This window comes from Manis javanica, chromosome 7 (genome assembly GCF_040802235.1).
Source record: "Manis javanica isolate MJ-LG chromosome 7, MJ_LKY, whole genome shotgun sequence".
Classification (NCBI taxonomy): domain Eukaryota; kingdom Metazoa; phylum Chordata; class Mammalia; order Pholidota; family Manidae; genus Manis; species Manis javanica.
In genome coordinates this window covers 56,677,137-56,701,022 of record NC_133162.1, presented here as the reverse complement: position 1 = coordinate 56,701,022, position 23,886 = coordinate 56,677,137, and the positions used below count along the sequence as shown (strand labels likewise).

The 23,886-nt window shown below is 37.7% G+C and overlaps 1 protein-coding gene across 5 annotated transcripts in view; it reads left to right on the top strand.

The window, feature by feature from the left end:
* Positions 1-23,097, top strand: part of BICC1 (BicC family RNA binding protein 1) — a 261,084-nt gene extending 237,987 nt beyond the window's left edge. For 3 of the 5 annotated variants that reach the window (XM_037003006.2, XM_073241025.1, XM_073241026.1), the window contains 7 exons: positions 333-498; positions 3,145-3,184; positions 3,554-3,708; positions 9,447-9,603; positions 12,765-12,925; positions 15,507-15,606; positions 20,625-23,097. In XM_037003006.2, coding sequence (XP_036858901.2) covers positions 333-498; positions 3,145-3,184; positions 3,554-3,708; positions 9,447-9,603; positions 12,765-12,925; positions 15,507-15,606; positions 20,625-20,755 — 910 coding nt within the window. In that variant the 3' untranslated portion in view covers positions 20,756-23,097. Of the gene's footprint in view, positions 1-332; positions 499-3,144; positions 3,185-3,553; positions 3,709-9,446; positions 9,604-12,764; positions 12,926-15,506; positions 15,607-18,238; positions 18,318-20,624 lie in introns of all 5 variants that reach the window. The other 2 variants (XM_037003008.2, XM_037003007.2) reach the window with 2 other exon arrangements.
* Positions 23,098-23,886: the final 789 nt, after the last annotated feature.

The window sequence follows — 23,886 nt, the reverse complement described above, 5'->3', positions numbered from 1 at the left end:
TATGTAGATATACAATGTACCATACATACTACATACAATGTGTATGACTATATATCATGAAATTGTTTCTGCTCCCATTGTGGAGTCAGAATGCCTGGGGTCAAATTCTGGCTTTACTATTTACTAGAGGGTACAGCCTTGGCAAGGTAACTTCCCTTGTCTGTAAAAGGGGATAATAATACTGCCTACTTGATAGTGGTGGTGTGAGGATTAAATGAGATAAAATGTGCAGCTGACAGTGGTAAACACACACAGTGAAGGTGGCACGTGGCCAGCATTCAGTGTATTTGATTATGACAGTGGAGTATTAAATTCTGAACTCTGTTCCACAGCAGCACTGATAGGTTGCTCTCAGATTCTGAGCTGAGTGCTGCAGAAAGCCCTTTGGCTGACAAGAAGGCTCCGGGGAGTGAGCGAGCTGCCGAGAGGGCCGCGGCTGCCCAGCAAAACTCTGAGAGGGCCCGTCTTGCCCCACGGCCGTCATACGTCAACATGCAGGTAATGATTTTAAAAAAGGGGGGAAGTCATCCAAATACAGGGCGTTTAGGGTGCTTGGGTTAGGGAATGGGGCATTCCGTGAGTGTTTAGCAGTAGAGCAGACATTAGGTTTTCTTCTGCACACTAGTCAAAATTGAAGTTAAATATGTATGCAGTAGTTAGGAACTGATTTTGTTATAAACATTAAAAATGAAATGCAGTATTCAGCTTAAGAAGAATTCTTAATAAAAAATGACATCAAATATTCTGTCACTATGTCTTATGTGAATGACATCATTCATCTGTTTAAAAAGTTTTAGATAAATATGAGAGCTGTTATTTCTAAGTATTAACTGCCTCATGACATAGTCTTGGTTGGATAAATAGATAGTATCCTTCTATCTATGAAATGAAAATGATAAATCTGGTGTCATTTAGATAGTTATAAAAATAAAATGAAGCTTTAGTCTTTTGAAAGTAGATGCTAAATATTATTGATGATTATGTTGGTTCACAGATTTTTATGATTTTTAAACAGTTTCCTTAGGGAGTTTCTCTTATGCATTTTCAAAGTATTAGGCTAATTATTCAAAATAGATTACTGACCATGAAATTCAGAAGTATGATTTCCATATAAATCATAATATAAAAGAAATATTTTATTCTTTATGCTTTCAGAGATTCTTATAAACATTTGATTTCAGTATCAGAATTGCTGGGTAGACTTACCTATTTCATTGGAAGAGATTTGTCATCCCTATCCCCCCACCTTCAAAGTAGGGGAAAAAATTTTCATAAAATCCTAGAAACAAAGAAACCATCACAGATTTGTCAGAGAAATTAATTCATGGAACTAAATTATACTTACATAATTCTAGTGAAAAACTGTAGTTCAGTCAGCTTGCCTGGTTTTTTAATCCTTTGCATTTGAGCATTTTCATGAGTCATCAGATGAATGTTTTTACAAAAGCCATGGCCTTTATAAAGTGTCAGTTTTTAAAAAAAGACATTTCTTACAGTTTCTCTGGTGTCTTGATTTTCAGTTAAAAGAAATTAAAATGGTCTTGCCTAAAAAAGTATCAAATTCCCTTTACGCTTCCTTTAAGGTTTACATCCATCTCATGGTTCTCATCTTTTCCATCAGGCTTATGGTTACAGGGAGCCATTCTCACGTTCCTGTCTTATAGGATGGATGGGGATGTTCTTGGTGACAGAGCTTCAACTTAAATAGATATATTTATGCCATACCTGAAGAGCTGACTCTCAGAATCACTAAGAACTCAGTGATAATATTCACCGAGCATTCACAGGGAGGAAGGTGGAGGATTGGAGGATGTCCCTGATCTCTTCAGCTAAAAATGGCCTCTGTCTGCTGCTTGTTCTTGGAGTACTGTGTCTCTTGCTCTCTTTCATACTCACCTCACTTCCTAATTTATTTTGCAGTTATTTGTTTTTACCAATTCTGCTAAGACTCTGTGCTTTTAGGTTATAGATGATTTTTGATTAATTGTTTTATTTTTCTACAAAGCACAGCACCGTCTCCTTAAATACTGAGAAGGCACTCAATGAATATTTATTGAACAAGTCAATTTAGGATCTCCCCACACATTGCCCTTAGACATTAATCATTAAAAGTTTATTTCAACTCTCAATGCCATTTTAGACCTAGAATTTCAAAAACATCACCAAGCTATGTTATGTAGCTTTCCCAATTGACTGCCATGTTCTTAGAATTAATCACACATCCTGATTTGTCTGGACCCGCCCATTTCCTTTTTTCCTGGCCTCGTTTTATTTGTAGCACATTTCACTCTCAGAAGTATCCTGTTTCAGACTGTGAATTATGTGGGCACCCTGCATGTGATGGTGTAGATCTCCTAGTAGAAAGGTCAAGGAGCTCCTGCCAGTTGGTTCTCATCCCTCTGGGTAGGCCTTTGAGACATAAATCAAGTCTTAGCTAGTCCCTAAATTGGGGTGTTGAGAACACTGGGTTAGCATTTGAGAAGTAGCTGCATCTGGACTACTTTCTTCAAAGTGAATGGAAGGAATGAATGGTGCCATCCTAGTGCTGTGCAATGAAAGATATCTAGGTGTAATTTTATTGTATTGCTTTATGTCATTATAGGTAAAAGCTAGACGCTTGCCATTTATCTCACTTCAGAAGCAAAGACTGTGCCAATTAGGCTAATGAAATTTCTGAGTTGTTTTGACATCATACCACTTGAGGCCATGCTTTACCTATATGAACAGGGGATTTTGAGCAGCAAAGGAGGCCAATAGATAACCTGAAAGCATTTTGGTAATACATTATCTTGAAACTCAGCATAACTATCAGAGGTTATTCACTATACTGTAGCTTATATAGGTCCTGGTGTGGTAAATATTCAGAGTAAATAGGAATTTTTTTTTTCCTTTTGAAGGAAAATGTTAACTCTTGTCACTATCATGATTTAAAGCCAGAAATAGTAATTTATTGTTCTCATTAACTAGTTTTGAAAACATGTTTAAATTTACCAGCCTTGGACTGGTATACTGTCACATTATGAAGCAAAGCTTAGTGTGTCCCAGCAGATTCATGGGCTGTAATCGTGTTCTCTAATCATGGCATACTGGCATGACATTCTGTAAATTGTCAATAAAGATAGTTTCTCTGTGTTTAATTTTCAGGCATTTGACTATGAACAGAAGAAGCTACTAGCAACCAAAGGTATGTAAACACATTAGTGATCTATACTTTCTTCTTTTTTTTTCAGTAGACCTGTAGTAGGTGTTCCAGTATTCATGCTGAATTGAGAAATTGAACCTTCATAAAATAAAAGCCCAGATTATTTGGTTCAAGTTGCGCAAATACTGTTGAGATTGAATATATTTTTTTGAATAGATTAGCATTAGATCCATTAGGAGATAATGTAGCATGTTTTAACTTACCATTACTTTGTATAAAAAGTTTTATGAAGACATTTTAAGGCATGTTGCAGTAAATAATATTCTGTGATGATTACATGTATCAAATAATAGCCATCAATATTTTATTTTAAAAATACCAAGCATTTGTTTTATATTCTGTTCTGCAAAGCTATGTTAAAGAAGCCAGTGGTGACGGAGGTCAGAACACCCACGAACACCTGGAGTGGTCTTGGGTTTTCTAAATCCATGCCCGCTGAAACAATCAAGGAGCTGAGGAGGGCCAACCACGTGTCCTACAAGCCCACGATGACAACCACTTTCGAGGTTTGTAGAGTCTGCCCTCCGCATTCTTCCTATCTGTTCTCTCAGCAGAAAAGATCATCTCTCCCTTCCCATTCTTTATTTACACAAGGAAAAAATTAAAAATGGTGATTTGTTTTAATTTCTGTTCCTATAAACATATTGCTAAAAACCAATGCAATCTAATGTAGTATGGTCACTTAACCATTTTTTCTCTCAAAGTTGTTGATCAGCTGTTAAGGAAATGTGAATTCAGGTAATTGTGTTTTTGTTACGGCGAGAGTGTCATACATGATAGAGCAGGGCTGAGATTAAGTCAAGTACAGATGTAATAGTCCATAAGAATTGTATAAAGAACCCCTTTGTCCAAGGATATCACTAGCAAGCCCACCTCAGGGGGAAAAGGCAAATATTCAACAAAAACAAGTTTTCAGATATGAGTTAAACATTCAATGTGTTCAGATGTGCCAGGAACACAGCAGGGGAAGTATCACAAACAAGAGCTCCAGAATTTTATGTTTCCCAGATGTTGGCTGCGCTGCTCACAGTGAGACTGAGAAGCTGGCATCCTCACCACATGGCGGAGGGTCTAGAGTTCCATACTTCTCAGTCCAATACACGTGACTCACTAACAGAGTTCTTCTCAGTTTGAGAGTGTCAGATTTGGGCTGTAAGCGTTTTGCAAGTGGGGTGGAGTTAGAATGCACACATGGATATATATACAAGACTGGGGAGGCTGTGCAACCCTGAACGTGGATGAAGATGATTAATTCACAAATCACAGTGTTCAGCAGAACACTGGAGACTGAAAAACAAATACCGGTTAAGGGTTTCTTAATTGTTAGTCTAATAATTAGCATTTGTAGATTGACCTTTTTATCTCCACCCTTTTTCTTTGTAATAAACAGTCTAAAGCAAACATGCGATTTTTTCTTTGTCTTTTTGAGTAAGTGATAAAGAAAATACTATTGAAATACTAAAAAAACAGTCTTCTGTGAGTTCATTGTCAGAGTTGCAGTGTAGCAACCTGGCAGCCTATATGTAAAGATTGAAGTTACTGTCAGCAGCTAGAATAGACTGTAGGAACCATTATGAAATATTTTGAGGCTTTAGGAGGTACAATCCCCTTTCTGCCATTATAGCTCTGAGAAAAAAATAAACCTTAAAAATGCTGTACTAATAGACTTTCAACTGATGCACCTCTGGTCATTTTTTCACTCACCCTGGGTGCTGGCAGAATGGAATGTTAGGTGGTTGACTGTTTTTTACACATCAGAGATTAAATATTTCACTTTAAGAAATGCTAATTCAGTTCTGTTCTCAAAGACCAAGAGTATGACAAGTTGAAATAATGGTCATTCTAATAATGTAGCAGTCAGGTGCAGGAGCTATGAGGTCTGACAGCCACCACTGACAGATGCACAGCTCTGATGAGTGACTTCACTTCTCTGAGCCTGTTTTCTCACTTGAATTGTAGATTACATGGGAGAGGGCATCCAGTGTGTAGCATGGTATGCAGAAAGTTCTTCGTGTATTTAGTGGCTACTGTTATTTCCACTGGAAAACTTAACACTGAGGAAAACCAAGAGCTTGCTGAGAGACGATATTATGAATGTGAAAGCTTATGGCTAGAGGTATCTCTGCAAAAACTAGATATGCTTTTTATACCCAAAAGAATACCTCAGAGTATTACATGAACACATCCTATATTAATAATAATTATCATACATCACAATTTATTTCTTTGTGGCTTATAAGGTACTTTTTCATCCACAAGCTTATTTGATCCCTACAAACTCCCAGGGAGAAAAGAGGGGCCCAGATCAGTTAAGTTTCTTTCTCAGGGCCATAGCAGTAGATGTCAGAGAATGGACTTGAACTTATTTTACAAAACTTCCTTATGATCCTCTTCCTAATGGTTTAACCCAAGAGGGTACATAACAGAGGTGATATGTAAGTGATCTAGAGCCAGTTGGCATGCCTTAACAGACATAAGAAAAACCTGGGGGGCTTGATAAAATTCAGGCTCTTTCTCCAAGATATCATTCATCAAATAGGGAGCAGGAACCAGGAATCTACATTTTCAGCAAAAGCCTAGTATGTTTCTGATGCAGGCACCCTTCTGGAAACACTGCTCCAGAAGGATGTATCTGTAAGGGGCATGGTGCAGAAATGATGTCAAACCCTGAAAAACCCTTCTGCCTCAGCACTGGCCAAGGGTGGGCAGCTCACTTCTGTGGGCAGGAATGTACAGGGTCCTGACTCAGTAACCGGCCCCCTTCCTGTGGGTTTTCTGGCTTTGGCTATCTTGGGCCTCCCTGTTTCACGTTCCTGGCTAATGTCTAGTAGCACATTCATGCTGAAAGGTGTGGGAGAGTGTGTGACTAGCTATATCAGTGCTTGGGTATTCACCATGTAACCTGCTTTTATTTATACCCCCTTTAAACACTGCCCATGAAAAGACAGCACCAGGCTTTCTTTGGGAATGGTGTTCTCAATTTCTTCAGAGGTGTGGACTTGACCTTTTCTTCCTTCATGCCAGATCCATTGAAAGGGGGTGAATGGGCCCCTTACACAGCATGATCTGATATTTTGCAGCAGTTGCTATCTGCATGTACATGCCTTTCTCTCTATTCTGCAATAGTTCAGAGGGATTCAAAACTAGAATGTAAGAGAGGATTGCTTCTTTGGGTTAGGATATGGGACCGGGTAGGGTAGAGAAGGACCTGGGGAAAAGTGGAGAGAACTTAAAAATTTTATCTCTGTTAATAGCACTAATACTTTTAAATTAGAGGATGTTTAGAAACACTCTTTCTTCTTCCTTCTTCCTTTCCAAAGAAAAACAAAACCGAATGGGCCAGTAGAAAGCTATCAGTGAGAGTAAGTGTGTTTAGCCAGTGGGTCCTCACAGGTGTGGTCCTCACGCAGGGTGCCAGAGATTGAGGCACATGGAGCTTCCTGCTCTAGGAAGCTTGCTTGAGGCAAGAAGTTGATGTTTTGAGCTCCTTATTCAGATTCCTGAGAAGCTAGACTTGAGCAATTATTTCCAATTTTAAGGCAGTTTTGAGAAATGAGCATGTTCCAGGACCTCCTTTAGATAAGAAGCAGGCAGCTTTGTTTTTCTCTAAGACTCAAAAATATAATCCTGTCCATCCCCTTGATGAGGAACTGGGACACCAGAGGTCAAATAAAAGGCTGCTTTGACCTGCAGTGTTGCAATGTCATATCAAAGAGCTATAAAAGGTTTGGGATTTTTCCATTTTTTTGTCACGCATTTCTTTAAAGCATAAGTAATGGTCACATATTCTTTCAAGCAAATAAAAGCCAGTACTGGGAATCAAAGGTGTCTCTAGTTTTCCCAGCACTAAGAGTAATGAGGTTGTCTGATTATTTCTAGACTTACAAATATAACAGTGGAGGTGAGCTGCTCTTTATGATACTTTAGTTAGTAGGTGATGAACTAGTAGATATCACAAGATTATGTTTTACCTAATGTTTTTAGAAATCACCATGTTTAGCCAGATCTGACATAGCCATGTGAATTAAGCCAGCTTAGATCTTAGATGGTTTCTTAACACTCAAAAAGAGTTTAGAGGCAGAATTTTTATAATATTTATAAATATCACATAATGATCTCATTAATGTTTCTGGCAACTACCAGTTTTGAACATGTTCTTATTTTCTTTGCTGTGTTGGATTTATCTTGGTTGTAGTATTATGTTAAAGGTGGTTTTAAATGAAAAAGCCTGTTATTTTTTGGTTCTCAGGAGCCTTGTTTTTCCTACGCCTCTTCGCAAAAGTCAGGTAAGGGCAACCCACAGGGAAAGGTATCTATGAGATTCAGTAATTCCACAAAAATTTATTAAGCAGTCTCCATGTTGGAGGCACAGTTCTAGGCCCTGGAGATGCAATGCTTGAATATGTTCTTGCTTTCAAGGATGGAGCTTTCTTTTTGGTAGGTAGAAATACAAAACAAGTAAACAAGAAGGCATTATATCATAAAAGTTCCTAGTAAATATGAAATAGAGGCTGGTTTAGATTGAGATGGCATTGAAGCTAAGACCTAGATGACAAGAAAGGGCCAGGCTTGTGAAAACATAAGGAGAGAGTATTAGGCTAGCGGAAGAGCTGGCATGATCGTCCAGAAATCACAACCAGCTGGTAAGTTCGTGGAACCGAAGGTGGATAGGGTGTTAAAGTGTTGGAGATTGGAGAGATAGGCAGTTGGAGATGCTCAATTATGGATACCTCAGCGCATGGTAAAATACTAGAAAAGCATTATAAGACCTTATGTAGAGGCATAATTTGTTCTAATTTGCATTTTTAAAAACCAACGTAGTTGCTTTATGGAAAATGGGTTATTGGGGTGGGAGACAAGTGTAGAATCAGAACGTCTACTAAGGAGGCTATTGGTAACAGTTATGGAGGCGGGGAGAGTAGGTACATTGGGGGTATGTTTAGAGATGACATTGATCAGACTTGCTGATGGATTGGATGTGGTGAGGGAAGAAGTGAGTACTCTTAAGTTGGGCTTGAGCAGCAGGGTGGATGGTAGAGCCACTTACTGAGATGTATGAATTCTGGGGAGAAGCAGGTTAGGGTTGTAGCTGGTGGGGATGGGTTAATCAACAATTTACTTTCAAGGACTCTAGATTTAAAATGCCTATGAAATAGTGAAATGGAGGTATCAGATTGGCACCTCCGTGATTCTAAATTTCAAATCTGGAGGTAAAAATTTGGAAGTTGTGGCTATTTATCCTTAAGCCTTGAAAGAGGTTGGAATTACTTAACCAGAAAGTGTAGAGAGACTGGAAGGAATGCTAGGACCCAGCCCTGGCGTAATGTGACCTTTGGAATGAAAAAGGGGTGGAGACTACAAAGCTTGCGAGGGGTAGGCAGAAAACCTGGATAGTGTGGTATTGTGACACCTTGAAGAAGGAAGTGTTAAAGGGGGTCTGGCCAGCTGTGGTTATGCTACTGTGAGACTGAGTCTATGGAATTGAATAGTAAAAGATTCTCTTAAACTTCCCCAACAAACATAAAGTTTTGAAAATCAGAGAATTTTGATACTTTCATACTTTAGATATAGTACACAAAGCTGGATGTCTGGAGTGCAGTGATTAAGTAAATGAATAAAGGAATGAACAAGTGCAAGTTTAACGCAGACTTGGGATCTTTTACTATTTTTTTTTAATTTGAGGGCATTAAAAGGGTATATTTTTTTCAGGTATTTGTAATTTGTTGGAGAGAGTCTGCAATCATTTGGGTGAGGCTAACACAGGAAAAATGCCAGATCTCTCTCTACGTTCCAACTCTATTAGCCTGACAGCTCAGTTCCTGTCAAAGCACTGGGTCTAACTGTACCTGTTCCTCATTTGTCATTCTTACATGATGCAAGGCAGATAATCTGTGCTATACCACATGGAAGATTTACTTTGTGCTTCCTGAAAATAGGAATCCGAGCATCCATTCTTCCAAATCTTATAGGAGTGAGTCTTTATACTGGGGGCTCCAAGAACTCTGCTGGGTACTCTCATAATGAAGGAAAAATACTTCATTGCATATATTACCAAGTGCCCTTAGTGGCTGGAAGACAAAGGCAATAGGCACCTCAACCTGTTCCTGAGGATCAGCATTTATAGATAACTGCAGTGGTTAACAATTGTAGAAGAAAATGGTAGTGGTCTCATATGGATACTTATCTCTTTGCACCCCAGGATATCTATCTTATTAAGCATTTCCTTATCTGGCTTTGTTTACAGGGCTCATCAATGTCCCTCTCAAGATCCAACAGTCGTGAGCACTTGGGAAGTGGAAGCGAATCTGATAACTGGAGAGATCGAAATGGAATAGGACCCACAAGTCATAGTGAATTTGCAGCTTCTATTGGCAGCCCCAAGCGTAAACAAAACAAATCAAGTGAGCTTTGACTTTTAGTGATACTTTTAGATGTAATCAGCTTGGAATTTGTTTAGTTTAGAGTGATATTCAGATATAAACTCTGGACTCCATGCCTTTTAAGTGTTTGGCATTAACGTGCCACCTCATCTGGGACGCCTTCCCTGTTTTGCCTGGTGGAGCAGACCATGTAGTTCTGTGCTTTCACTGTAATTTGTATATGCTTTCACTTGGACACTGGTCATACTATAGTATAATTACATATTTACATATCTGTCCCTTCCTGTAGAATTTGAGCTCCACAAGCTAGGGACCATATCATTCAGTACATACGTATTAAGTGCCCCTGTGCCAGGCATTCTGCTGAGCTGCAACTTAATTATTTTCTTCCCAAATGTCTAACAGTGTTTGACATATATTAGGTGCTCAATTGATGTTTGTTGAATGAATGTATAAATGAGTCATGCATACACAAGCATCCATATGGTGAGGAAAACACAGGGATGTGAAGTGGTTGAGAAGAATGTGATCAAATTAGGACCTTGAACAATTGAAGAATGACTTCCCAGTATGTAGCTACTAAAGGTGGAGAGCAGGATTTGATTTTTTTAATTGACAAGATATAGCTGAATTAGCATAAACAGAAAAAGTTTAAAGCATAGAGGTTCTGGCTTTGAACAATTATGGTTAAGACTAAACTTGAGTCCAGTGCTTTTGTCTGTAATTGGACCTGTATTTCTGGGCTGTATAAATAAGTAACCAGATAAAAATTGATAATATTAATCACAAGATATGCCTTTAATTCCGATTTTTTCAGGGTTTTTGACAAATTTGGAAACCTGTAGCTTGGAGTATTTGGAGAATATTTGAAGAAAGGCATGAGCATAATAGACACTGAATGAGCATAGTAGACACTCAGTAAGAGTCAGTTGTTACCATCGATCAAGTCCAACGTGTTGTCAAGAGTCTCAGATTTGAAATGGCCAGCCGTAGTGTCAGCCAGGTCTAAATAAGAAGGCACTGTCAACTTTTTCATTCCTAAGTGTACTGTTAACAGTAGCCTAGTGACTTCATATTAGTTACTGGCTGGATCCTTCACCTTGTACAGGAGGATAGAGCTGAGAGGCAGACCGGTACCAGGTGTAGATCTATGGGTGGAAGTGATCTGTAGCCCATTATAAGCTAGTTTTGTGCCTCTCTTTTTCTGTATCTCATTTTGCTTCATTTAACTTTAGATAATTAAAATTGACTCTACAATTTAGCTGTACTGAAGTTCAGGATTAAGGTTAAGATTCATTAATAAGAAGGAATGATTAAAGAAGCATAGTTATTTGGCTTTTGTGAGATGTTTCAAGAGCATAGCAAGTTTAAAAGAGAACACAGAAACTATAAGGAGTTAAGATAAGAAATGCAAAGAAACTTACGTACCACAATAAATATTTATCACTAAGAACATTTTATTTTAAAACAACTTTTTTTCAAATTTTACTACTGTATTTGCTTAACCCAACATAAGTAAAATATGATGATATAAACATGTAATCAATGCGAAGTCATTTTCTATGAGATATTTTACATTCTTTTTTTCTTAAGTCTTTAAAGTCTGGTTGTAAGTATTTTACACTTACAGGACATTTTAATTCCCAGCCAAATTTTAGGTGTTCAGTAGCCACATGTGGCTAAGGGCTACTGTATTGAACAGCACAATTGTAGATAGTTTTTCTTGACACCCTTGTCAAAGTCATCAATGTCTAGGTTTTCCCCTGGCATCCCCGTTTCTATCAGTTATTCTCAGTAACTCCCTCTTTTGTTCTCGAAGTAAATTCATCATCTGAATGATAAATTATATGGTCAGCCTGCCTGTGGGTCTCGTGGCGTCCAGCCCAGGGGTCATTCTGGAGTGCCCCTCACACTGTGCCTTGCATCGCCCAAGAACCAGTACCTCGCTGATCATTCCTCCTCAGTCTTTTGTAATGACTTTGGGGCCTTACTTTCAAATGGTGGAGTGTCCAGGGTTCAGGAACTCAGGGCTTGGTCCTGTATCCTTTTCTCTGCACATTTTCCCCATAACAGATAAACACCTGTTTTAAAGAGAAGCCTTATCAAGAAATTCCTTCTCCTTGAGATATACAAAGGCCTTCTCAGTTGGGAGATGAGAACAATAGAAGGAAGTAATTAGTGGCATCCAAAACAAGGCAGAACACCATTCTTAAATTTGGCAAATGCACTGATTGCAGAGGAGACGGATCTGATTAGCCAGCCAAGTGTCCTCCCTCATCAATCAGGGATTCTCTCTCGTGGGTATAAGAGGATAGAGTTCCCACATGGACTAGGGCCAGTTGTTGGTCAGGGAAGTAGGAATGGCTGCACAGCGCTGCCAAAATATCCCAAGAAGCTCTTGAAGAGTGTTTGAGTATTTGGTCAAGTAGTTGGCATGGCTCACTAGCCCATCACCCAACCATGCATGTCATTTTGGGTCTGAGAGCCACAGTGTAGAGAAATCTTTGCCTACCATGTCAGTCCCAGAGCCAAAGCAAAGCTCAGCCCTGCTGTGTTAGAATTTTTCTCAAGAGACAGATTCATTTGTGTCATAAATTAAATCCAGGAACTCTAGCATCATTCATAGCACTTCACATTACTCTTAATTTTGGAAGCGCTCTATTTTGTGAAGTCTGCCAAATTATATTTTTGTAAGGCGTGAGATTTATATGTTGCACTATCATAGAATTCCTTTGGCTGCAGGGAAGCACAACAGTGGATACCAAGGGCCATTCTGCCATCCACAGGGAGCTGGACTTACAGTAACTTTCATACCTTTATTGTATCCCAGGGATCTTCCTTCCAAGTCTTCATTTAATTCACATCAAATCAATTATAAAGAGCAAATGTGTCTGAATGCTCAGGGAGAATATGATTAATGATTATTAACTACAGAGGCACTGTTGCTGAATTGCTGCCTCCCTAGTGTAACCTTTTAAATGGCAAGAGCCTTCCTGAAAGCAATAACCAGCTTTCCTTAATGAAAAGCCAATGTTTCGGTAAAGGATTGCTGTGTTTCTGCAGCTACTGCTCTATTCAGCCCAACAATGAAATCTGAAATACTTGAGTGATTAAAACTTTTAATTAAACCATGTTCTCTCTGGGCATTTACACTTCAAGCCTGCCTCCCCTTTGCCTTTCAGCTGAACACTATCTCAGCAGTAGCAATTACATGGACTGCATCTCCTCGCTGACAGGAAGCAATGGCTGTAACCTGAATAGCGCTTTCAAAGGCTCTGACCTCCCCGAGCTCTTTAGTAAACTGGGCCTGGGCAAATACACAGACGTCTTCCAGCAGCAAGAGGTCGGTCATTATTTATTTATTTTCCCAGACATCTTTGTTTTGGTTGTGTATGATGACTTCTGTGGAATGAAATTACTTACTGACCTATGACTGTGCTTTCACTGAGCATTTATTCAAGTCTCATAGCTTGTTTTTGCTGCTAAAAAAAATGTCATCTCATTTCTTTCTTATTGAGTGCTAAACTAGTCAACACAAGAGAGCAGAAATACAGAAATTGTGTTTGCAAAAACACACCTTCACCAGTTTTAGCCAAAAGACCTAATTAGTATATTGATTCATAGGAATTTTTTGATTCACACCTCCCCTAAGACCAGCAACAATTCTGCATTTGCTGTGATTTCACTCTTTAATCGGTGTTTCGTGGCACTAACAGCATCCAAAATAAATATGTATGGTTGTTTTAGAACCCATCCTAGTCATATTACTGAAGTCTGTTCTCCCAGAATATAATACATGCTTTTTATACATGTTAATTTACCCAATTTACTGTTTAGGGTTTGCATGAACTGAAACAGAACTAAGATGTCTTCTGAAACACCCCCACTACAGATTTTGGTCAAATGTATCAACCATGGCCATTATGCACTGATATAAAGAGAAGAGCCCCAGTGCATGATGGTACTTTCTAACAATGCTTCCATATTACCAGAGCATAACTAACCCATTGCAAAAGAAAGTTAGAATAATTCTGTAAATGTATCTATTTTTCAAATCCAGACCTGGTCCAAGTTTCATGCTAGTTGGTTTTATTTCATGTTAAGAACACATGATTAAGTCAGTAATTCCTAGTCATGTATCAGTCAGTAAAGAATCAGAGATTGTTATTAGGCAGTTTGTGTCATAAATTTAATGTATTGCCAATGATTCAAAAACTTACTACGTTTAATTGCTGAACTTTTTTGTTTTTTAGCACCAAAAGAAAGCTTGTCATGTGTATATTGGATCTCAGGGTACTGATTTTGTTTTCTTTCTCCTAAATCTAAATTAGTGTTCATTTAACCAAGGATTTTCTAAGTCAGATAACTTTCATCATCAATGCGTAAGAAAATTACATTTACTTTGTCTTGCTTGTTAGATGAAGGTGGCTCAACTTCAAGGACGGAGGTATTTTAACTTGTCCAGACATAGAAGATTTTCAAGTAATATATCAGATGTTACTCAGTTATTTTCTGGGCTTGTTTTATATTTATTTCCATTTGAAGAAGTATAGAAACAAATTTATTACAAGTATTTCTTTTCTAACTACTCCAAGAAGAAAAAAAGCATGGCAGTATAAAGCCAGACTGACTTATTAACTAGAGCAGGGGTCAGCAAACTATGGCCTGCAGATATGCTGTCTGATTTTTGTAAATAGTTTTATTGGAACACAGGCACACTTGTTCATTTGCATATTGTCTGTGGTTGCTTTTGATTTAAAACAGCAGAGTTGAATGTGTACAACAGAGACAATATGGCTCACTAAGCCTAAAATATTTATTCTTTGGCCCTTTAAATAAAAGCCTGGGGATCCCTGAAATAGAGAGTCTTCATTAAATAAAATTTCTAAAAACCTACCTCTAGATCTGTGGTAAATGAAAAGTTTTCCATTTCCAAGATCTGGATATACCTTCAAAATCAAAGCAGAAAATTTCAAATTAACTTCTATATAATTTGAATGAAAGTATACTTCACTGTTTTCAAGGCTGTTGAAACTTGGTACTGCTTTCTTTATGCACAATATTTTATAATATTTGGATATAACTTAATAAGAACCTCCACCCCCATTAAGTAACCTTGTGATGTTTAATTTATTGTAAGCAGGTTGATGATTTATTTATTTAGCAACTTTCACAGATAATGTCTATATATGTTATTACTAACCATAGCAGCCCTGTAAGGTACAGCATTATCAACCCTAAGAGCCCACAGCTTGTAATGGCAAAGTTACAGTGTGAACCCATCACTCCACCTTCAGAGCCCATTGCCCTTCTGTCCCTCCACATTGTCTTCAGAGAAGGGGTGGGCTCCTTGGGCTACCTCTCTCCACACTTCGTTGCTGATTCTGCCAGAGTATATTTATACCATTCCTGGAAATACTTCTGGTTTGCCACTTTCAGAGACAGTTGCTGGGCTGAGCCAGGTGAGTCATGGGTCTAATATAATCTGGGAGTTCTGTCGTTCTTATGTAGAACACAATGGAAGATACCTTTTACGGTATTATTCAGTTTCCTTGTGTGGAGATACACAGATTCCAAAGCTAAGAAATAGTATTTTCTCTCTCCTGGGTGGATAAGCATTCTATATTTTATCAGTTGACAAAACTGTGGTTGTGTTTCCCCTTCTACCCTGGCTGCCAGGATGCTAAACCCTAAATTTTTAATCTCAACTGCAGTAAATCACTGGCTTAGATTAAGCCTCTGCTGCAATCGTCACTTTGATTTCACATTTATTAACTCTTGTCTCTTAGGTTTGTGACACCACCATTCTTTTTTTAGAAGTAGGCAGAGCATGTAATTAATAAATAAAATAGGTGTAATAGAGTTGAACCTACAATGAAAAAGAAAATAAGTACTTAATATATTGATTACTTTTTCGCCCACAGATTGATCTTCAGACGTTCCTTACTCTCACAGATCAGGATCTGAAGGAGCTGGGAATTACGACTTTTGGTGCCAGGAGGAAAATGTTGCTTGCAATCTCAGGTAAATATAAGTGCTCATATTCATATTTTAAAATCTGAGTGATCTCTGCCTGTGGTCTCAGCCAGTGGGACTGGTTCTGCCTATCAACCACTTATTACCCTGGCAGCTTTGTGGGTGTGGTTTCAAAGTGTTTTCCTCCTAACAGCATGGCAAATGCTAAGAACATCCCCACCCCTTCTTCAAGGCATTGCCTGAAAACCTGCCTTAAACAGATCTCTTCAGAAAGATCTAACCAAAATTGTACTTTACAGAACATGAGAATGGGGGAGCAGTTGCATTTGATTTGTGGTTGTGTTAAGCAGTAATCATTGGCTGTCATGTTTCCAAGCGCATGTGTCTTTGTACAACAGCTGAGATCGCTGCTTCTTGGGATATCTGGAACCTGGCAGTGTTACTTACTTTAATGCTTTTAATGCTTTTTAGTTTTCCCAAAATTTTAGTAGAATTTGTGAGTCACAGAAGGGTTTGGTGTCCTGAAGGCAGTCACAGAATGAAAGTAATGTCTGTCTTTCAGAATGCCTTCTTTGTGCTTCTGTTGCATATTCTGTGTAGTAGAAAATACCCTATACATATTTACAGCATACCTCCCATTTGAAAGGAATTGAGCCAGATGATGAGTTAGAAGTTAACAAATGTATGACAGTGGACCTCAAAAAAGGCATTTAGAGAAATACAAGGAAGAATTTGGTGGGGCTAGGGGGCAAAAAATGTGTTTTTTTGAAGATGTGATAAAGGTCATAATTGCCAATTTTATATGTGTATGTGTCTCAAATAGAGACACCAAGGACAGAAGCCAATTGTCAGGTATGGTAACAATGACTTTACTCTTTCAAAACACTGAATGTGCAGGCTATGACTGTACGAGGCCGGCAGACAGCATTCACTAATTAGATAAGCAAGTAACATTAAAAGCCTCAGTGATTTTCCACTTTATTTTAGCAGCACATTGCATCCACCTCCCCACAGGAAACAATACATGTATATATATAACCTAATACCTGAAAAGAAAAGCTTTGAAATAGGGGTGGAAATTCAGCCTTTGAGCAGGCCTCCGGGATAAGTAGGGCTCACACATCAGTTTGAGAAGTTTTTCTCCACCTGGTGTACCCAAGCCACTGCACTGATGGAGCTCCACAGGGCAGATAATTTTCTTAATAGCTCATAAGGTCAGCTTGGTATAGTGGAAGGAACACTGTATTTAAACAAGGAGATTTGGGCTTTGCCTCTGCCTAGTCATGAGGTCTTGGGTGAGTTTCCAAACCTCTCTCTTTCGGTTCTGGTTTCTTAACCATTAAGGTAGTTGGGGATACAAGATTGTGTAAGGACACCTTCTATTTCTGAGATAGGTCTTTCCATGTGGTAAATTGTCAGGCAAAGTGAACCTGTAGTTTTAACAGCATATATATATATATATTACCAGAAGGGTATTCCCATGATCTTTTTAAGATCTGTGGCAATGACATAGTTTTTAAATTTGTTTGCCCTAAACCTCAGCCTCAGAGGCCCAAATTCCTAGGCCCAAATTAATTTTATATATTCTCACATTCTTTTATTAATTTGAAAATGAAATTAACTTACTAATTGATATTTGGTTAGCTGACATAATCATCATGCCTATATTGTTACAATATGCCTGTGGGCCAGCACATTTATACCAGAGATGTCTATGTTTCAGAACTCTGTAATCTTTCACTAGAAGTTTGTGGAATGTCAATGAACATACAATGAAAATTAAGTTCTTTATCTGTGCACCAACCCAATTCCAAACTCTGTAAAGCTTCCAGTGACAAGCAGATATCTATAAATACCTTATAGATATTTACAGATGAGTCATCGGGGCCTTTACTCTGGAACACATGTGTGATGTATTCCAAGTGGATTTGGGGTAGTGTTGGGGGGCAGTTTGAAGTGTCTTTAAAATATATATTTTTTCCAGTCATCTTCAGTGTGGTTCTATTGTGGATATTATATACTACTTTTGTAGACTGCCTCTCTCAGTGGGGTTCACAGATCCTCTTGATTTAAAAGGAATTAGAGACTTTGAATAAGATGCCTCATGAATGTTCTGCACAGTGGGCCGTATTTGATTAAGGATGATTTTGCCTTACTTTTTTGAGTGCATTTGTTTGAATCTGGTAAAACATCTTCTCTGCAAATAATAAGTTTTTATTGAGAAACTCTTCGTCAAAAAGCTTCTTTTTCCTATTTAACTCATCCGGTAACAGTCATCCATTTATACTCTCAGAACATTCCATTTCCAGGGTTAGATTCTCGACTCATGTTTGTCTTGTGGCTACATAGTTTGGTTAGATGTACAGTTGGCTCAAAATTCCTTTTTAAAATTTTATAGAGTTTTAATTTATACTCTTCCAGTATGAGGTTTTGTTCTGTTTTTAATCTTGGGCCAGAAGACATTTTAATATTATAGAAACTGAGATTTATCTCTAATTGAGATGGACCAAAGGAAAAATACCTTTTTTAAAATCCATGATTTGAACAGAATCCTTTGATTTCTCTGAGTATTTTAGTGGTAAATGTACAGGCACTAAGTGAAAGGAAGTCTAGCATCCTGTTGACAGACTTCCTGCCACAGCCTCAGGTAGATCTAACATTTCCCGACCTATTCTTTTAGTTTGTGACTCTGTTCAGATCCGCAACAAGATCCTGAGAGCTGCCAGGATTGTGTGAACCTTGGAATTTCAAAGAAAAAGGTTGGTATTTTCCCAAACTAATCTCTTAGGCTTACTGAAAAAAAATCAGAGGAGGCAGTTTGCTTTTTAATTTGAAAACAACAAAAACTAAAGTCTCTTCAGTAGGACTTAATCCTTGCTAATCTCTTGATTTATCTTTGTGCGTCACACGTGGAAACATATAAGAAATTGTGTCTTTAAAAAGTGACCAGATTCCTTCATGATCATTTTATTCCTTCAAAAAGCTAGATAATACTTTTGAAATTAAGTTTTCAATATATTTTAAACATTTGTCTTCAGTGGCCCAGTTGTTTTCATGTGCTCAATTGTAAATGTCGTATGCTAGGAGAGAATGTTTTTTGACCTCATTCATTGCTTCTCCTTCCCCATAGTAGGGAAATGTCCTCCTGATTCATGGATTATTTCCCCCTGAGAAAACAGAAGACTTTCTTTGGCCTCCAACTTGAAGATAAAACTTTCCCAGGCCTTGTACTTAAGGGGAATCATTTATGCATAGCTCTCCTACAACTGCCTTAAATATATTAAATTCTGTCTTAATTTGTTTTTGAAATGAGATATATGTGTTCAAATAGGAATGTCATTGCTACTATGTTTCTGCTGGAATTTGAAACAATAGCAATCTATACTCACGCCTAAGTATGTGTTTTGCTTATAAAGAGATTTTCCTTGCTTCTTCAGAGTTTTTAGTCTTTAAAAATTTTTTAAACATATAAGTAGGAAGTAAAGCTCTGTTATCTGGAATATCTGAAACTACCAGTTTCTAAATTTGTATTCCTGATGTCTCAATTGGTCTTCTCTGCTCAGGGATGGATGTTTGCAGCCCAGGGCCTTTGCATCAGGCAGGCAGTTTACTTTGTTGCTTAACAGACTTGTGGACAGGTTACTTTGTCTATTTTTATAATTCAGTTTTCTTAAAGTGGGGAATGGTAATTTAAGGAGGATTTAAAAAAACAAAATAAATGTGAAGTACTTGTCCTATAATAAGCTCTAATTTAAGATCTAACTGGGAACAAGAGAGAAATGTCTCTATTCTTGAATCACCCTGTGGGGCAGATATTTACATTTTGGAAGGCAAGGGGGTAAAATGTTGAAGGTATTGGTCTATCTTCTAGAACTTGGGAGATAGGAGCACATTTGTCCATATGGCTGTCCTTGGCTACCCATCACTCACTGCACTGGTGTGAGTTTGTGTTCTCATTCTCAGCATCACCCTATCAAAACATAGCTTGCCGTGTACTTCAGAATTCAAAAGGAGAGAGTGTATGTGGCTGAAAAAGTACTGAGTGCCATGTAAATATATGGTGCAGAATCACTCACTGGCTCTACCCACTCCACCCTCGCCCCACCCCAAAAGGAACAACAGCCATAATCCATTTAAAATTCAGTTTGCAGATATTTGCATGTGGTGGCTATTAGAACCCTAATTTTCACAGTCTGACAATTCTGTTTACTTGTCTGAGTTCATTAGCAAGACTTATATCAGTTGATATGAGGATTTGTGTATATGTTGTGGGGTGCATGGAGGGGTTGCACAGTTATAAACGTTGTAGGATACTTCAATTAATGTTTTACCTTTCAGGGTAATAGTTGGCAAAAGACAAAACTAAACAGTGTTTTCTAAGTACTCTGGTTTCCTCAAAATTACAATAGAGCATGTTAGATTTTCTCTGAAATTTTGGATTCCAGTATTGGTTGTTTTTAGTTGCACTAATTCATAAACTGTAGGCCGTTTTTACTAAGTTGAACTTTTCATTCAGAGAAACCTCCCGCTGATACACTTCTTCACATAATTCTGACTCAAGGAGCACAGGGGCTCTGGTTAACACTACAGTGTGCTTCTCCAGTATTCCTGTTTGTGGGGTCTTCTTTCATGTCTGACTTTAATAGTTTAATGATTGCTCTGTTTGACATGGACAAGTTCAATAGCTGTAATAACATTCTGTGTCACTGGCAATGCATCCTGACTTTCACCAGCTCTGATGCTCCCCTTCCCCGCTTTGCCTCTGAAATGACATTTGGAATAGATCAAACTGTATTTTGTATATCCAGAATGTATCAGATTCTGAGAATGACATATCCTCCATATAGTTTAAAAACTGCAATAAAATCTATTTGCTGTCCTTAGTTCTCTCAGCTACCAACATGGCTACCTTTAATATCAGACTTTCTGGCATTACAGAAGTGTCTTGACCATCAACTAAAGATTTTCCTTTTGCTACATGACTTTCCCCCAAAAAACCTGCCATGTCATGTAGATTGCAGAATTTCTCCATTAAGCTTCTAACAATTCTCTCTTTCTCTCTTTAGAACTAAACAAAAACCGAAGAAAGCTTTTTGAACCACCAAATGCCCGTACCTGTTTCCTGGAAGGCGGAGCAAGTGGGAGGCTACCCCGTCAGTATCACTCAGACATTGCTAGTGTCAGCGGCCGCTGGTAGCAGTACCCTCGAAGTGCAGGCCTGCTAGCAGGAGATCTGTGAACAGCCATCACTACACGCCATCCTCAGCCCTCTGGGTGTCTGGTATCAGGACCAAAGCATCTTATTCACACCTGAACTTTGTGCCAAAAAGGAAGAAAAGAGAGTTGATGTTCTTAAGTCATCATACACAACCACATGTGTATTACTTTTATTTTTAATGGCAATTGGACAGATTTGCAATATGAGGATAGGGCTTTATTTCCTGTTTTTATTTACCTATATAACATATGCACTGATTTTTTTTTTACTTAATGAAGGATGAGTTGACATCTGGGATGCCAGAAAATATGGAAATTGCTTGTTTTGTTTTGGTATTTGGGGATTTTTAAAAATAATCAATTTTCTGGTACTGCTTTAAAATAATTATTGAGGTCTTTCAGCACTTTACATTTTCTAATTTCTTGTCCTGTGGAAGTTCTCTCTCATTTTCATGTCACCTGATATCGGTACAAATCAGATTTAGTCACATTTTTCTGACTGTGTTAAATTTGTATTTGAAATGGTACGGGATTATTAATTTTCATGCAGCATATTCTGTAACTTTGGGAAATGTAAGTGACTCTCCTTGGTTCTGGACCAGTTCTTTTTATTGATGTAAGTATCCTAGAAACACATGCAAAGAAAGACCAAATGGACTTTGCAATATTAACCTTTTGCAGTCATATTTAGCTGCTGCCAGTATTGCTAAAATGATCTTAATTGTTGTCTGAAGGCAAAGGGCTATGTTTAGCATACTGCCACTAAAGGACACTTATTTATATCAAACTTTTATTTTTAGATATTATAAACATACAGTACATAACTGATTAAATTGATATCTACTAGAGATTTATGGTAGAGAATGGACAGCATTCAATAACTGGAGCCCTAGATTGTCACTTTATTTAAGAAAGACAAATAATCATCTGACAAGACAGCACTGTTGCCATTAGGAGGAGAAACAGATTACTGTCCTCATCATGTATGCATTAGCTGTGCTCTTTCTGGTCACAGGACTTTCCTAAAACTATAGCTGTCTCATTGAAGAAGACCTGGGTTTGAGAACAGAAAAGTTTAATTAAGTCTCCAGGGTGACAGTTTATAAAGACAGCTGAGTTCTAAAGGAGGCGGGGAAAATAAGACTTTTCTAAGTGGCTAGACTTATTGTTACAATCTTATACTGTGAAAGTCTAAGAAATCAGGCAATATTGTTTCCTAGGTCTTTTCAGACATCTTATTGTGGATTTTGTGAAGAGTTTTCAATCCATGAAGAAAATCACTAAGTGCCTCTCTTTCTTCAAAGCAATATTATTTCCAAGTGTATTAATTTGTTGGAAAATGTTCCCATAGGAAATGTTGTGAATTACCTGTACTGTAATGACTTATTTATGTTCAATATTGAAGACTTTCTGCATGGACATAAACCACTGTCACATGATCTCAGCATATGGCATTAGATAAGCATACCTAACAATTGCGGGAACTTTTATACAAACATGGGATCAGAAATATTTATCTGACACTTTTTCCATGCCTGAGTCTAACCATTGAAAGCAAGAACAATAATGGAAGATAAATTTTGCACACAGAAAACTTTTCACTTTAAAAGATTGTATTTGTTTCCATGACAGTATAATTGATGATTTTATGACAGGCCCACTCCTAAACTAAACTGTATCTGCTTACAGAGGTAGAACTAATGCAACCTTTGCAAGTACAACAAAATATCCTGCCCATATATCATACGGAGGTCCCCACATTCAGCACAGGGTAAGAATTCCAGATGTTTCCCAGTCAACAACTCAGTGCTCTTAATTTTATCTTTCCTTAATAAGACCTTCCAATATAAAAATCCTTTGGAGCTCTCTTCCCAGCTCTGTACCTTCCATTTGCAACAGGAGGAAGATGGAATAAATTTACAGTATTAAGTTGATACAGGTTTTATGAACAGGGCTTAGATATATGCCAAAGGGAAAACTGTCCCAATTAAACTAGATTAAATAGGGTGGCTAAAAATAAAAACACTGGAAATTACTTTTCTCACTTTCTCTTATTCAATGAAAGGAATATGACACTACAGTATACCGTGTTGTCAGTGTTATATGATGCACAAAATATTTGGAGATATGTTAGTTTTTAATCTGTGCCTTAATTGTGACTGGTTATCTGTAAATATAGAACAGATACAAATTGTATTTTGTGTGGGTTTTTGTCCTTTTAGTGATTAAAAAAAATAAGATGGAATTAAACATTGAAAATGGGAATTTTTTCTAATCAATTGTTATATGAAAAATAAATTTATATACCCCCTTTGCATTGTCCTTGCTAGATTAAGTGTGTCCTTTTTTTTAAAAAAAATCTTTACATAAAAATTCTATGCTTTTTATGGATGTGGAGGTCTATTTTCAATAGAACTGAATAGACGTTTCTGCAGTAGAATTGAATATGCGTTCTTTGTCCTTTGTTTTGCATCAACAGTTGTCATTTTCAACTAGACACTAAGGCACTTTAGTTTATCCAGTAAATCTAGGACCAGTAATCAATCTGTATTTCAGTGACTACTCACAGGTACATACAAAAAGAGTAAGAGTATGGAATAAGTTTTTATTCTTTCTTTCTTTTATAAAGATTCAAGTGTATGACTGCTTTGACAACCTCATCCATCAGCAAAGGTGACGCTCGGCTTCTTGACCGAGGTTTCCATTTCAAAGACTGAATGTTGTGCTGTCACACTGAGTGTTCACCATGGCTTGCCTTGAGATTCTGTCTGAACTCATTCTCAAATGGAATTGATACTGTATTACTGAGATGTGTCTAAATCTCAAACCATTGCTGCCAGATATCTCATTCATTTGCCACATGAATTACTTGTACCAATGGTTCTTAAAAATTGTTTCTAGATCAACAGTTCTTTTGATAACTGAAATTGTGACCCAATATTAAATTATCCATTCATTCATATCACTACTCAATGAGTACCAGGTCCTCTTCTAGGAACAGCAGTGAATGAAACAACCCTTACCCTCACTAACCTTTCATTCAAAATGCAGAAAGATGGAGCCAACTGGAGGATGGAACACACATACCTTCAACACAAGCCTCTGTGTGTT